This window comes from Odontesthes bonariensis, chromosome 15 (genome assembly GCF_027942865.1).
Source record: "Odontesthes bonariensis isolate fOdoBon6 chromosome 15, fOdoBon6.hap1, whole genome shotgun sequence".
NCBI lineage: Eukaryota > Metazoa > Chordata > Actinopteri > Atheriniformes > Atherinopsidae > Odontesthes > Odontesthes bonariensis.
This window is the reverse complement of record NC_134520.1, coordinates 32,663,854-32,680,439: the sequence shown is the minus strand read 5'-3', so window position 1 is coordinate 32,680,439 and position 16,586 is coordinate 32,663,854. Positions and strand designations below refer to the sequence as shown.

The 16,586-nt window shown below is 43.7% G+C and overlaps 1 protein-coding gene across 1 annotated transcript in view; it reads right to left on the bottom strand.

The window, feature by feature from the left end:
- Positions 1-471: 471 nt before the first annotated feature.
- LOC142400793 (insulin-like growth factor-binding protein 3) overlaps positions 472-16,586 on the bottom strand; it is a 37,129-nt gene continuing 21,014 nt past the window's right edge. Inside the window, exon 4 of the mRNA XM_075486005.1 lies at positions 472-4,035. Coding sequence (XP_075342120.1) covers positions 3,910-4,035 — 126 coding nt within the window. The 3' untranslated portion in view covers positions 472-3,909. The remainder of the gene's footprint in view (positions 4,036-16,586) is intronic.

The window sequence follows — 16,586 nt, the reverse complement described above, 5'->3', positions numbered from 1 at the left end:
GTGCATAGGAGGCAAAACATGAGAATCACAGGCATCCGGATTGTGAAAGTCTGTGTATAGATGCGCTCCCTGGACCGCATTTTTCTATATTCAGTGTGTTTGTGAGTTGTGTTATCACAGTGATCTAAAGTGGAGGTCCTGCTCTAACTTTAGCCAGTTCGCCGGCGCATCCAGCTCAGCGCTGCCTTTTGACCCGCTCTGTTTGCCTTGGTCGGGCACAGGAATTCGGCTTAACCTCCCGTGCCCACTGCCAGCCTGCCTGGCACCACCAGATTTATTTTTGTTCTTTACAAATTGAACCCTTTGCTGTATCCTTATTGACACATTCCAAGACTGAGGGGAGCCTGATTGCATCTGAGGACTCGGACGGGGAGCAACATTTGCAGAAATTCGGACAGAGATGATCCGACTTATCGAACCGGTCAGTCAGGAAAGGAACAAAAAAGAAAAACCCCAGAGGCTTTAAATGTGTTCAGTCTTTATTTAAAAAATGACATTAAATACAAATTATATCATGACTGAAAATCATTTCCTTTCTTGGAGAAAGTAATAGCTCTTTGATTTGTAGTTTGTACCATTAAAAAGCCTGAATCAAAAACTTTGAAGGATAAACTCGAAATGACAAAAAAACAAAACATAATACATTTACCCGTGAACAGAGAGAGCTTCGACTTAACCAGTAAGGGGAAAAAGTGACCTTAAGAAGTGTGACCCTGGCTCTGAGGCAGGATGGCTGGGTGTGCATGGAGAGAAGTGACATACTGAGAGGTGAGGGGTTCACCGGCAGTAAGAGGCAGTAAACTCGGATGACCCGAGTGCCAGACCGACGCAGGTTTCCCCCCCGAGGCTGAAACCCGCCTGCCGGGCACGGGGGGCTACCAATGACACCGCCGAGCAACGGAAGGAAACGGTTCTTTAAAGATAAAAACATTCATTAGTGATTATATTCCCCAAAATACACTGAATCTTAAAGACTTTGCTGTGCAATCGGTGAGTCACTAAATTGTTCGTAAGAAAACCTAGTTTGGATCAGCTTATAATTCTTTTATAGATAAATAAAATTTTAAGTACTGTACATGATGTCTAGTCAGACACATAGCTGGCCAGGAAATACTAATACTACTAATAATTATTATAATAATATATATAAAAAAGACACACATACAAATATTAGGGAGGGAATAGCTTAAACATATTTTTTATGTATGTTCCTCCCCTTACATCAAGTCTTTGAGCAGGTGGGATATAGCACCAACGGGCTGGGTGTAAGTTGCTGCTGTCTGTTCTGTTGGAGGATGCGAACAGCCGCTTTCATGCTACCAAGCTACTGGGCAGGCGTTCTCCTGTCGGCACTCTATCCGCGTTTCAAGTCTTTACACAGGATGTGGGAGCGCATCGGGCAGGAAGCTCCGCGGGGAGGACCACGCCTCCTCCCCGCGCCCTGCTGCCCACTTGTGTGAATGCATACACGGTGCTGTGTCCACCTTGTGGAGATTTGTTGGCATACGATCATACAAGCAATTTTTTATTTATTTATTTGTCAAAGAAACAAAAAACATGAAAACAACCAAAAAAAAAAAAAAATTGCATTGAACGGGACATTTCTGAGGAGGGGGGTGTTTTTTGCTAAGTTGTCTGTCAGAAGTCCTGGTGCAGCTTCCTTTCTTTCTGTTTCTTCCCTGGGTTATTATTGTTTTCTTTACAATATCTCACTGTTTCATCTGACATGGCCTCTGTGAGAAAGGCATGCAGAGACAGATAGGTCCAATCCTCTTTAACTGCATGCTCTGGAGAGTAGCAGCGCAGCTAAAGTGCTTTAAGTGCTTGTGCTCTGAGCATATGGGCAGCTGGCACCGGGGCCCTCGTCCCGTTCCAACAAGCCCACACCAGGACGAGGAGCCTGAGATTAGGCACAAACATGAGGACGAGCTGTGGATTTTAGGGCAGAAAGTAAAAAAAGATCTGCGAGACCTGTGTGATAAACATGGGGGGGGGGGCAGGAAAGAGACAGAGAACAGACTAATCTGACCACAATAATTCCTAAAAACGGCCACTAAAAGGAAAACCCAGTCTTTAGCGTATTAAACATTTATGCCTGTACTTACAGAAGAAAGTCACCATTGATTTGTAACCATCATACACTCTCTGAAAATAAAGTACAGAATGTACCTTTAGGGGTACGATGGCTTGTCACTGGGGCAGTACCCTCAGAAGGTATAGTTTTGTACCCTTATACTGAAGTAGCCTAACACAGACTGTCTATTGTACCCCAGCGTGTAGAAAAAAAAGGTACATATATGAACCTTTTACCACTTGAGTACATAAATGTACATTTTGGACCCTCCAAAAAGGTACATATAGGTACCTTTAGGTCCAATAATTAACCCTAGGGGGTACATTAGTATAGATTGTACCTCAGGGGACAAAAAAGGACTCGTACTGTACCCCTGTTTCTGAGAGTGTATCTCCTGAAAGTGAATATTATTCTCTGCTCCTCTGTGTGTCGCTGACAGCTCAGTCTGACTTAGTGCTTCAAATTTGAAGAAAAGAAAAGAAATTTGCTTGGGACAGTCACATCATCAGCATAAAATGCATCAATTTAGACCGATGGTTTCTAAACATACAGCCTGCAAGTCTCTTTATTTCTTTAGGTAACCAGTAAGATGGCGAAGTGGACCAGGCTGCAGGAGTGAAGCCACTACATTTCAAGCGTATTTTTATGCTGTTTTCATGGTGTGAATTCTATCGTTGTGACATATATGAAAGCTACGGATCAGAGCTTCAAACGGTAGCGTAGCGCTCTCTGTCTGTGCATGTTTGACCTTTTTCCTGCAGCAGAAGCGAGGTTAGGGAGGCAGGCAAACTCACTCAACACACCGCTTTCTTTAAGGTTCGCTTACTGAAACTAACGTTTCAGTTTCACAGATTGAGGCTAAATTAAAAAAAAACGTCTTCCTGAAGCTGTGAGTGAAACAGATATGTTGATTCATTACGCTGCTGCAGCGTCAAATCTCTCAGCCGTGAATCTGCTGTCCCGAACAGAGCTGCGAGGTGCAAACTTATCAAGCCCGATGCTCAAAAGATAAACTTTCAACAAAGTACTCCTTGAATTGAGGCTAAAAGAGAAGGGGAGGCATCAAAAGGTTGTTTTTTTTAAGGCACTGTAGCTGCACGGTTGGCCTCCGTCAGCCCGGCGGGGAAGGCCGATGGTGGTCATCGCGCTGAATAAAAAAACCTGGCCAACCCATAAGCTTTTATCTCAAAATGGACCCTGAGCCAGAGAGTGTTTTCTTTTCTTATTTTTTTGTTGCATTGTTTAATAGAGCAGGGAGTGGGGATGGGCCGACTGAGGACTCTAAACTGTGGAGGGAGAGCACACTCACACAGACGGGCATGGGGGGGAAATGTATGTTATGCTCGTGGATTAAAAGACACACAGACACAGAAGTTATGTTGGTGAAGGGGGGGGGGGGGGTCACAGTAACAACAAGTCCTCTTTAAAGTGAGTGGAAAAGTCCCTCCTTCCTCTCCATCTTAAAGGATAGTGCAGATGATAGGATTCTCTCTTTCCTCCCCTTCTGTCTCAGTTTTCAGCTTAATCTTTAAAAAAAAATCATTAATAAGAAAGAAGATAGAGGCTCCTAAAGCACGGGACAGATTTCTGTTGATGGACAGGAGGCTGTGCTCCACCCCTTCCCCTTAGTTCCCCCCCGCACCCCTCTGACAGAAATGGGACCTGAAATCAAAGGTCCAGAGTTCCTTCAAATGTTTACAGAAAACTACATGCAAGAGCAAAGCCAGCTCTCTTTCTTTCTCTTTCTTTTTTTCTTTCTGTCTGTCTCCCTTCTCCTCCCCGTATGCTGTTTCCCTCTCTCCGTCCGTCCGTCCGTGCGTTGCCAGGCCGTCCTCTCATTGGCTCTCCAGGTTGTAGCACTGCGTCTCGCCCCGCTCTCTGCCCTCGTAGCCGGGCAGAGCCTGCCCGTATTTGTCCACGCACCAGCAGTAGCCCCGTCTCCTGCCCTTGGATGGACGGCACTGCAAAAATAAACACGTAGAAATAAAACATTTTAGCATGCTGCTTGTTTGCTTCTACTAAATATCGGATGCTGGCGTCCAGACATCATTCAACCCACTCATAACATCCATCATTTGCTCAAAGTTAAAGGGATAGTTTGCCTCTTTTGACATGAAGCTGTATGACATCCCATATCAGCAACATCATTTATGAACATCTTCTTACCCCCTGCTGCGTCCTGTGAGCAGAGTTCCAGCCTCGTTTTGGCGTTGATGAAGGTAGTCCGGCTAGTTGGCTGGGGCTTAAAAAATAAAGCGTTTTGCTTCTCAAAACAATATGCGTTCAAAAGAGTAATACATTTGCATCACAAAATCGTTCTCCAGGAAAAAGTCAGACCTCACAATCGCTTGGCCCTATTTTCTCTCCCTTCATATCAATGCGTTCAGCCACCTAGCGATAGCTGCGCCTCCTATGGTGTTTGCTGCTCAGTCTGCTCAGTCTGCACTTCGGTCTGCACGGTCTACACAGCACGCAGTGATACGAAGGCAGAGAGAAAATAGGGCCAAGCGATTGTGAGGTCTGACTTTTTCCTGGATGAACGATTTTGTGATGCAAATGTATTACTCTTTTGAACGCATATTGTTTTGAGAAGCAAGACGCTTTATTTTCGGGACCCTAGAAAACTAGCCGGACTACCTTTGTCAACATCAAAACGAGGCCGGAACTCTGCTCACAGGACGCAGCAGGGGGTAAGAAGATGTTCAGAAATGATGTTGCTAATATGGGATGTCATACAGCTTCATGTCAAAAGAGACGAACTATCCCTTTAAGTATTTTTATTAAGTATTAATTAAGGCTTAATGGTGTTTCCTAAAGGGGGCTCTGTTAAACCTGGCAACGCAGCCCGCTTAAACCACCGTCACACTTGACCGCAGAGCACGCTAGCTCCTTTAGCCAGCGCGAGATGCAGGCACAATGGATCGGTTTTTAATTAAAAAAGGGCAAAAACCAGCACAAAAACCATGCTCACCTTGAATGTCTCACTATGATTACAACAACAAACTACAAATACAACATGAAGAAAGTCAAGGACATGCACGCCAGCTTCCGCTCATCCCAGTATTAAGGTAAATGTGGTCTTAATTGAAAATGTATTGGCTGTGTTGTTTCTCTTTTTGTGGGATGATTTATATGTAGAAATGCATATTTGCAAAAGGGGACTTTAGTATGTTGTCGTAAAAGTGGCTCTTCCCTTGATTTTGCTCTGCCAATGTGGCTCTTGTGAAATAAATAGTGAGTATCTCTGCTTTAAAACATTCAGTCTCTCTGTTGTCTTTTAGATTTTTGGACGCCTGCCTCAGCAGAACTGCAACAAGACGTCTCAGGGAGGAATGCCTCCGACTGTTTATGTGCAGAAACTACCAGAGATAAACAGCACAGGCCATGCAGCTGCCTGCTCGGTGAGACAGGACTTAATGTATGAAGATCAGACAGATCTACATGTGGCCGGCCTGCTGCTGGTTCAGTTTACTTGATGCTCCTCGCTGCTGGGGGTAAACCGTGAAAAAGCAGATTATTTTCTGATAGGGAGGGCCGGGGAATGAGAAACGCTCTGAGCGAGCGAGAATGAAGGAGTGTGAAGGTAAACATGGAGTTGCTAAAATATTTGCCAAGGCCAGTTGGAGGGCTGCAGGGAAACCAGCGCTGCTATTCTGGGAAACTGGCAGACGCTCAAAATCATCTGGAGCTGATTATGGCCTGCGCGTGAGCGGGCGTGCACGTGAATACACACCAGAAAACACGGAGGTGCGCGCAAAACAAGAGTCGAATGCACGGCAGGCATCCGTGCCTCCCACCTGCTCGCACACATGTATGCAGTAATATCAGATGTCACCCATTGGGGGCCAGGCTTTGTGGAGTGGCAACTTTATGAGCTCCATTTGGGGGCTCACGTGAAACGACCCAATCAGTGGAGTCAGGCTGAACTCTGGCTCAGAATAATCATCGTACCACCGTCTCCCACCAGGGGAGCGATGGCGGAGAGGCGAGGAGACCAGCCGGGACCGAGACCCACCTGTCTGCCCGGCTGCCCCGTGACGTCCGCATACAGCAGAGATACCCGTTGTTGTTTTCACAAGAGCCACACTGGCAGAGCAAAATCAAGGGAAGAGCCACTTTTACCACAACATACTGAAGTCCCCTTTTGCAAATATGCATTTCTACATATAAAACATAAATCAAGCTTTTTATTTCTACTGTTTTAATGTATCTGTAAAGCACTTTGAATCACCTTGTAGTTGAATTGTGCTGTACAGATAAACCTGCCTTGCCTTGCCTAGACAGTAAAGATGTGTTTTAGTAATGAAACTCACTAAAAATGGCATTTTTCACTTGCAACGGACAGAAAAGTTTAAAAATCGGCAAAAAGGGATTAGAAATTAACTGAGATTTAAGTTAGATGTGGGGTCAAAACCAACCAACTTCACGTTTAATCTTTACTCCATCAGCAAATACACAGAACCAGGGCAAAAAACTGTGGTCGTGCACATACAGCTCAGTCAGGACCACTTTTGTAAACCATTTGCAGTGATTAGGTTTGGCAGTAAGGCTCTGTTCTGGGACCTCCTGCTCTGTGCATGCAGGCAGCAGCAAATACTGCTTGTGCTGAGAATGTGCGCAGTTATAAATATGTTTATAATGCTATCTTACGAGTCCTGAGTTTGTTTGGCGCGTCTCTTGTGCAAACTAGTCGGAAATTAACGCTACACTGTTGTGAGATACAATTTGAAGGTCATCGTTAGAGGTGGTATCAGGGCAAATGTGACCGGATATCCAACATCCTTGCTTTAAGGGCCATAATACCACCAACAATGCCCCAGTTGTAGCTTTATTCGCCTTAAAGGGGAACTGCGGTATTTTCAACATTAAGCCTCTTTTCTGAGTCGTCTGCAATGTTTTAGAACCCCCCTCACCGCTTTTTTGATGTTTACTGCTGTCTCCGGTATTTGCCTAATTTTAATTCTTCTCAACCTGCTTCAGAATGGCAAGTCATGCGCATGTCTACAAAGGTCCGTAAAAGCACCATAAACGTCCGTTTTCAAAATGATCAACTCACCGGAGTGGTTACTGGTGTGCACTGGTAATCCATATCAAATTTCGTGGCGAAAAGTTGCTTCTGTCGTGTTTTATTTGGCAGCTCGTTCATGCTCGCACTATTTTCTTAGCGGTGGCGGAGTAATATCAACGATTATCCAGTACAAAATGTCAAATAAAACACGACAGAAGCAACTTTTCGCCACGAAATTTGATATGGATTACCAGTGCACACCAGTAACCACTCCGGTGAGTTGATGATTGGTGCTTTTACGGACCTTTCTAGACATGCGCATGACTTCCCATTCTGAAGCAGGTTGAGAAGAATCAAAATTAGGCAAATACCGGAGACAGCAGTAAACATCAAAAAAGCGGTGAGGGGGGTTCTAAAACATTGCAGACGACTCAGAAAATAGGCTTAATGTTGAAAATACCGCAGTTCTCCTTTAATCTTAACATCAACCGAACACTAACCTCCTTTACTGTCTCCATGTTCATTGTTTACGTCCTTCAAATGTATAATTTCTGCATAATGTCTGGTTATGGAAAGACTTAAAAGCCACCTTGAATACACGACGGAGCAGCATCAATTACAACAAACACAATCCGACAAATCAGGCTAAACTCTGGCTTGGAATAAATCTCCTCCCACGTGTGTGCACAGAATACGTGAGGCAGGGGGAGCAGCAGCAAACACAACATATACAATCTAAATGAAGTCAGACAGAGTATGAATACGAGGAGCTGGGTGGAGGTCAAAGGTTGGTTAAAGCAGCTTAAATAGGGCGCCCCGTATGAGACTGGCTACTTGAGTTAAAGTATCAGCTAAATGAATCACCAGATGTACTGAAATAAGGCCTGAACTAGTGTTACAGATAATTATGCACACTGTAATGACCCGACACAATGCTGAAACCAGCAGCTGATTCTGTGTGAGACCGCCTTGTGCTGCTAAAACCTTTCAGCCAGGGGTCTTTGGGTCCCGTGGGTCAGTGGTTGGGGCTTCTGTGCACTGATATTCATGTCCATTGCACAGATGCCCCATTGGATTGGAGGCTAACGCATCCTGGAATCTTTTTTTGTCTGTTTCAGAAGTCGTGCCTGAGGAGGTTTTATTGAACATCGTCAATGCCAGGACCCAGATAATTGTTCATTTAATCTGACTGTGGGTTCAATATTGTGGCTGATTGGCATGTACTTCGCTCTGTATGTATATGTTTTGCAATTTAAAAATGGTCAAACTATGGCTATGTTACCTGCATACAACATGTGCTAACAGCGCTAACAGCTAACTGAAGCTGCATCTGAACAAACCACGAGACTTCTGGAACAAGACCAGACCAAAGTGGAGATGTTTGCTCATAATGCACAGCAGCACGTTTGGAGGAAACCAAACACAGCACATCAGCACAAACACCTCACACCAGCTGTCAAGCACGGTGGTGGAGGGCTGATGATCTGGGCCACAGGACCTGGGCACCTTGCAGTCACTCAGTGGGGCTACATGGCACCGAAAGGATCGGATTATTGGCTAAATTACAATCAGACTGAGTTATTAAGTGCATGTAGACACCTTAATCTGACTATAAATTGGATCGAATCGAGTTACTCGCAATCGGATTAAGACCCCGAGATATCTAATGCCTGAGTTTGTTGTTGTTGTTGGTGGTGAAGAGGTCAACAGGAAGTGGCTCTATTAGCAACAGTTGGAATGGGTACAGCACCACCTATCATACCGGGGTATGACACGCTTTGTGCCTCTGATCCCATTCATTCACCGCCATATATCCAAGGAGAATTACCCTCGCTCAACTCATTCTTATTGTAATTTAGCCAATAATCTGATCCTTTCAGTGCCATGTGACCCCACTGAGTGAGTCCACCATGAACTCCTCTGGATACCAAAGTGTTCTAGAGTCAGATGTGAGGCTAAAGCTGGGCTGAAACTGGCTCATCAACAGGACAAAGATCCCAAACACAGCAGCAGATCTACAGCAGAATGTGTGAAGAAGAGAAGAATCGAGGTGTTGCAACGGTCCAGTGAGAGTCCAGACCTCAGCCTGACAGACGCTGTGGTGGGACCTTCAGAGAGCTGTGCAACACGTAATCATGTTTGGATCTGAGTACGATTACAGCTTGACTGCATAATTGCAAAAGTTAAATGTCCAGTACAAGTTAGATAAAGTCTTTAACATATGGTGTCGCATCCTGGAAGTTAAAAAAAAAAACCTCAGTTAATATCAGGAAGTGATTCATTTGTCAGACGTGTGTGCAAACATGCCGATACTCCAGCTGAACATCAGAAGTTTAATCAAAGTCAGCTACATTTCCAGCAGAAACAAAGTCCACTGACACTTAGAGGCAGGCAGACAGGCTTTAGAGTGCGACCAGGTGTCTGTTTCCTGCGTAGTCAATGTTCTCGTGCAGCCTAAGTGCATGATCAAAGGCAGCTTTATAGAGACACAGGCCTATTAAAATACCTCCCCATCAACTACTGCAGCAGTCTGGGGGCAAGCAGCCAGTCAAACACGCCCCGTTGTCACACACTAACATCATCAACCAAGTTTTCATCTTCCTCCTCATCCGTCTCACTCTTGTTTTCTGTCCTCCCCCGTCACCGTGCCATCGTCTGACTGTGTGGACAGTTTCTATTTTAGCCTTGACCCAGCGGACGAGACTGCGGAGACGAGCTTAACATTGTGTTCCTCTGCTCTGGTTAATGATGATAGAGTCCTCCATATGCCTGATGTGTGTGTGTGTGTGTGTGTGTGTGCATGGGAGGGCTGAGAAGCCAAAGGAACGGCGGAAGGGAGAGGAAGAGCAAAATGTGCATGTGTGCATTCCCCTGTTGCTTGGCTACCTCTGAATTTCCGCTCAGTCTCTCTTTCATCTGTGAACTATTAGCAGTCATCTCCAGCAATCCTGTCTTTACTGCTACGATACACAAATTAAAGTCGACATTACACGCAAGCTATCACTTTTACGAGCTCGATTTAGCTCTTTTTATTGCGGATCAAATGATTTTTTTCAACATATTTTGAACAATTGCACCGTTTTTTCCTTTTCAGAAGGTATAATTTAGTCTTTTCCATCTCTTTTAATCTCCGCATTGAGCAGTGGATTTAAAAAAAAACAAAAACGGGAGCTTGACAGTACATGCTGATCCCTCTACATAAAAGAAAAACTACCTTAAAGACTATGTTTGAAGTAGCAAAGCCTCATTCCCTGTAAACTTTGAGAGGTGGCTTAGGCTGAACAAAGGCCCATTTTAGCATAAAAAGTACTCACATGCCCTTCTGTATACGCTCTGAGGGTGGTCGTTCCTCCCTACACTGGCCATTAAGGGATGCCTTCCGAGCATCACACGGTTAGGAGTTAAAATCCACGCCTCAGAAATTTTAATGAACCTAAGTATTGCAGAGAGTCTCACATTTTAAGGGCTGCTTTTTTTTTGTATAAAGGTCCTTAACTGAAAGGGTTTATTCCACCCTTCCACCTTTTAATTTGTGTATTCACATAAACTTTGACAACATGCACAGCTTATATGTGTCATTAATGTGGTTTCTTTGTTGTTTATCTTCTTCTTCTTACACTCTCAGAAACAGGGGTACAGTATGAGTCCTTTTTTGTCCCTTGAGGTACAATCTATACTAATGTACCCCCTAGGGTTAATTATTGGGCCTAAAGGTACATATATGTACTCAAGTGGTAAAAGGTACATATATGTACCTTTTCTTCTACATGCTGGGGTATAATAGACAGTCTGTGTTAGGCTACTTCAGTATAAGGGTACAAAATTGCCACCAGAGGTACAAGATTGGTCTCTGTAAGGTACAAACCACAAGGGTACAAAACTATACCTTCTGAGGGTACTGCCCCAGTGACAAGCCATCATACCCATAAAGGTACAATTCTGAACTTTATTTTCTGAGAGAGTATCTTAGGTTGAGTCGCAGTGGCTAAGTGGGTCATTCCAGACATCCTTCTCCCCAGTGGCGCCCTCCATCACCTCCAGGTGATCTTAGATCAGATGGGATATGAAGTCCCTCCAGCAAATTCTGGGCCTACATCAGAACCTCCTCCAAGAAGGGCACGACTGGAAAATGTTCATTGGAGGCCTTCAAATCAGATGCCCAAACCAGCTCCTTTAACAGCAGCTCTGCTCTGAGCCTCCCTGGAAGTCTGAGCTTTTAGTCTGATTCCATCCAGCCAAACAGGTACCAAAGAATGAAAACGAAGCAGATTTTTGTCATTTGATTCTCTAAAGAACAAGACTGGCCTGTATTCTGGTGGTTGATAGAAATGATGAATGACAACTCTTTGTCCCTGCTCAGGTCGGTCCCTTCAGCATCTTTTCTGAGTCTCATAGTGGCCCGATGAGGTGGTTGAATTTAAATATTCGGCTTGCATTATTCATTCATTCACAGGCAGGAGATAAGAGCAGCCTGTCATAGGAGGCTTGGCCCTTCTTAACTAGGGATGGGAATTGATAAGATTTTTTCGATTCCAATTCCATTTTTGATTCTGCTTAATGATTCGGTTCTTTATCGGTTCCCTTATCGATTCTCATTTGGAGAAAAAGGACAACAAACCGGTCGATTAGCATCAACTTTGTTTAGTTTAGAAGTAACACGAGTCATGACCTCACAAACCCAACAACGGTGAGGTCCACAGTGGTCTATCCTGGCCTGGGTAATTTAACTCTTCCCTGCTCTGGTGAAAGGAGAAGCTGGAGGTAGAGGTGAACTGGGGGTAGTACCACCAGCCTCTGGCTCTGAGCCAGTCAGGCTCTGTCTCTCATGATTTCATCTAAATGTAATGCCTGAGAAGGCATTCATTTAACCTTAACCGTTACCAACAGCAGCTTTTACAATGAGGCAAATGGTGCTAACATGATAGGCAGTGTTTGTTAGTTAGTTAGTTACCTGCAGTGTTAGCCGAGGACATGCTAAGGTTGCTAACGCTGCTGCTGCTGCTGGGTTCACATTCACCAACGTTAGTCCGGAGCGGATCGAAAACGCGACATTCATTCATAGTTATTGCATGTTGGTAGTATTTCCTCCCTTTGGTGAAATATTCACTTTGCAAGTTGCCCTGTTGTTGTCTTTTTTAGGGATGTGTAATCAAACTTTTGAGCGTTTGTACCGCTTGGGCGCCATGTTTACTGATGACTGCTGGCTGCACTGGTCTCGCAACGCAACACTGCGTGGTGACGTCATTCACGCCCACTGGAATCGATAAGGGAATCGTTTGCAAAATCGCCAAACGATTCCAATGAATTGAAACACCGGGAACCGGTTCTCAACAAAAACCGGTTTTCAATTCCCATCCCTATTCTTAATAGATAGAAGCTTACCTGGAAACATTATTTTGGAAGTTTTGGAAGGACTCTGCGATATTTACACTGAGTATTTACGGGGATGTGTAAATCAGTGCTGGTCCAGTGGTTTCGGGAGGCAACACTGAACATCTCCAATAATCTCAGTATAATAAAACTCTAATGGAAGCAAAAAGAGCAGCCCTAAACACACTGTAGGCTAAAATAAAATGTTATTTTGTTCAGTTACGGTTAGCGTGACTTCTTCCCAGAGTACCTCCTGGTTTTTTTGGGCTGTGATGACCCCTACTCTTGTGGTTGGTTACGGCGTTTGCCCTTCTTTTTGCTTCTCCTGCTTGAATAGTGAGATCTGCAACACCAGTCGTGCTCGTTCGGTCTGATGTCTCTCTGCTCCACAGATACAACCTCAATCTGCTTTGTTGCCTCGTTCTTTTTCAACATAAATCTTATTTCTAACATTTAAATCCTTCCGTTATGGACACACCTCGACAGAATTCAACACGTAATCATGTAAACACTTCAAATTTCTCTAATTTTGAGTTTAATTTGGATTTATAAAACAGATTTTTATTCCCTTTCCTCTCTTGGTGTGGCCGTTTGGGTCAGTTAATACCACTGAACACTAAGTAAAAAATAAGAATATTGCAATCGGATGGCAAAACAGGAGCTCTGAGATGTGGATATCAGCAAGGAGAGGCTCTTTGCTGTTGATTTCATGCATGATCCATGAAAAAAGGGATGTATGTTTAAAAAAACGGCCAAATTTTTACAGTTTAGAGACACAAAAATGACCAAATCATGTTGTCAGGGACTCCAGCTTCCTGCCCTGTCCAAAAACATGCATGTGAGGTTAATGAATTGACGCCGCTGCATCCACGTCAAGCAGAAACCTTAAGTAATGGCGCGACAAGCCGGGAATTGCAAGTCCAAAGCTTAGCGAATCGGTCTGCACGATTCATTAAAAACAGACCGTCCCCAATTTGGGCTCTAAAAGGAAAACTCCATTAAGACATAAGCACCACTGCATCTCTGTGAAGTGATAGTAAATCTGGATCTCCAAGTCTTTTCGTATAGTTTTTATCTTTACACGCTGCAAGGGGGGTGATTACCCCTCCAGCTGTCCATAGTCTAACTTCAGACAAGGCAAAGGTAAGTATTTGACAATAAAACTGCCAGCTTTTTAGCTTTTATATTAGCAGTTTGGACCATTTGCTGCATGCTCTCTCATACCAGATGAGTGCTTGAGATCTCAAAAGAGGGAGACTCAAGTGGGATATAAGACTCCAAAAAAACAGACTGCAGCCTAAAAAAAGAGTCCCCTAGAAGCTAAAAAGTAGCATTAGTTTATCCCTTTTCCATTCGTGGACAATTTTAAGCAGCTGGAATGTGTTCATGTCTTACCTTTCGGGTCTTTTTAAAAAAAAAAATTTGTTGAAATGTGGTAAAAAACTTAGTCCATATAGGAGAGATCAATTAAGAGATGTCTTTTCTTTATTAAGAAGGAATTTGAAGTGGGCTCCATCGGAAATGACTAAAATAGGCTTTTTCAACTCCTTCGGTGAGTTTTGACCCACACTGGTGAAAACCAGTAAACCTAACAAGTGTAACTCTAGAAGCTCGTTTCATTCTCCTTCTCTACTTCTGCATGACTTCATTTTCTGAAACATTGTGCAATCCATTGTCAGCCCGATCCCTACAATTACTCAGAAGGGAACTTCCAGTTGTTCTTTTTCTTCTATCGTTCTTGGAATCAGCTAATCAGAGAGCCCCGTTCGGTTCCTGGTATCGAAGTCTTTTCATATAAATAAATAAAGATAAAAACTAGTAAAATTTGAATCAGGCCATGTTAAAAAAGGTTAAACTGGCTGAACTCTTTCTTATGAACAACAGTGTTTTTGTTATATTTTCCCATTCGTTTCCCATTTTTCAGGCGATCCCTGCTTGTAAACTCCTTAACCCTCCTGTTGCCTTGCGGGTCAAAAGTGACCCACTACCATGTTTAGCTGTAGAAAAAATACCTTAAAGGGATATGCCACCCCCAGGCCAAATAAATTCCCGAGACATAAATAAGTGTGTGGGAGCAGGCATTGTCCGAATCTCACAGCACTGACCACTGCTTGGTTGCGCGTAATACATACATGCTAGCGTCGCCAGCATCGCCAATCGAAATATTTCGCCCAAGGTGAATTAATTTACTTGATTTACCTTCTAATTACTGTGTGAGTGGTGTACTTTCACATCGAATGTTAATGACTGTGTACATCTACACTGAAGGCTTGGTTTGCTCATGTCGGTTTGGGAACTAGTTTCCAGTGCGGAAAGCACAGCAGAAGCACACTCCCCGCTACGTCATTGGGAATCCCCCCCCCCCCCCTGGCTGCTTCACGCTGGTTTGTTTGAGGAAGTCGGGGGGGGGGGGGGGATTCCCAAAGACGTAGCGGGGAGTGTGCTTCGGCTGTGCTTTCCGCACTGGAAACTAGTTCCCAAGCCGACATGAGCAAACCAAGCCTTCCGTGTAGATGTACACAGTCATTTGCATTCGATGTGAAAGTACACCACTCACACAGTAATTAGAAGGTAAATCAAGTAAATTAAAGGGTTAGGTGTCATTTTGCACATTAAGCCCTGTTTTTAGGTAGTCTGGGGTGAATTATAGATGTTCTGATCACTATTTGGACATTTGGTGCTGAACGGAGCATTTAGGTATCCACTGCTGCAGCCCCCCCACCTTTGCATTGAGTCAATGACCACTCAAGCAAACAATCATAAAACGGCATTAAACTTTCGTTTGCAGAGACATGAAACTCACCGTGTGGTCTGTGGTGGACAGCGATACGTTGGCTCGAAAATCACCGCGAAATACGCTTCCAGAGAAGTTATATTACCATTATTGTCCGTCTTCATTGATTTGTATTGTACACAAACAACGCACTATCGCCACCTAGTGGCTGGATGTCTTGCTGCTGCTATTCAACGGTGTCCGGAAAAATAGGTCCACCAAATGCTAAAACAACTGTTAGAAGGCACATTTCGCTGCGATTTTCGGGTCAATTTATCGCTGTCCACCACTGACCACACGGTGAGTTCCATGTCTTTTCAAACGAAAGTTTAATCCCGTTTTATGATTGTTTGCTTGAGTGGTCATTGATTCAATGCAAAGGTGGGGGGGCTGCAGCAGTGGATACCTAAATGCTCCGTTCAGCACCAAATGTCCAAATTGTGATCAGAACATCTATAATTCACCCCAGACTGCCTAAAAACAGGGCTTAATGTGCAAAATGGTGAACTAACCCTTTAATTCACGTTGGGTGAAATATTTCGATTGGCGACGCTGGCGATGCTAGCATGTATGTATTACGCGCAACCAAGCAGTGGTCAGTGCTGTGAGATTCGGACAATGCCTGGGTGGCCGGGAAAACGCTCCCACACACTTATTTATGTCTCGGGAATGCGGGGATACACTTAATTTGGCCTGGGGGTGGCATATCCCTTTAAACTATCTTTTTCCAACTTGAAATCTTATAACTTTTCCTAAAGGGACCCCATCATTAGAAAAAGTCACACTTTATTTTTGTTTATGTATCCATGTGGGCTGTACACCACCAGGGTACAAAGATTGTCTTATGGGTCATTTTTGAGCCGTGAATTATAAAAACATTTAAACATCGGAAAAAAGTTCTCTGTTTTTTTTCCCCTTTCAATATAAATAATTCAGAAGTAATTACTTCACATTTCGATAATAGCAATAATAAACCTTTATTATGTAAAAGAAAACTGAGAAAACAAGAAAACTGTTAGTCCAACTGACAGTTGGTTTGTGGTACAAAAAAAAAAAAAAAAAAAAGTGTAATCCTGAAAACTGGTGATTTTTGTATTGTATATAAAAACTACATGATAAAAAATGTATTGGATTGAGTTGAATAGATAAATAACAGGTGGTTTCATCATACAATTGGATTTAAAATTCAATTAAGTTGCTTTATTTTGGGGCTTTGGTAGGGCGAAGGGGAATAAACAGAATGTCAAGACCGCACAAATCGCTCCTGGCTGAGTTCCAAACTTATCAGGTGAGTTTGGATGCTCAGCAAACACATTTCTGAAAGAATACCCATTGAATGAGCTCACCAACCCCGACACGCT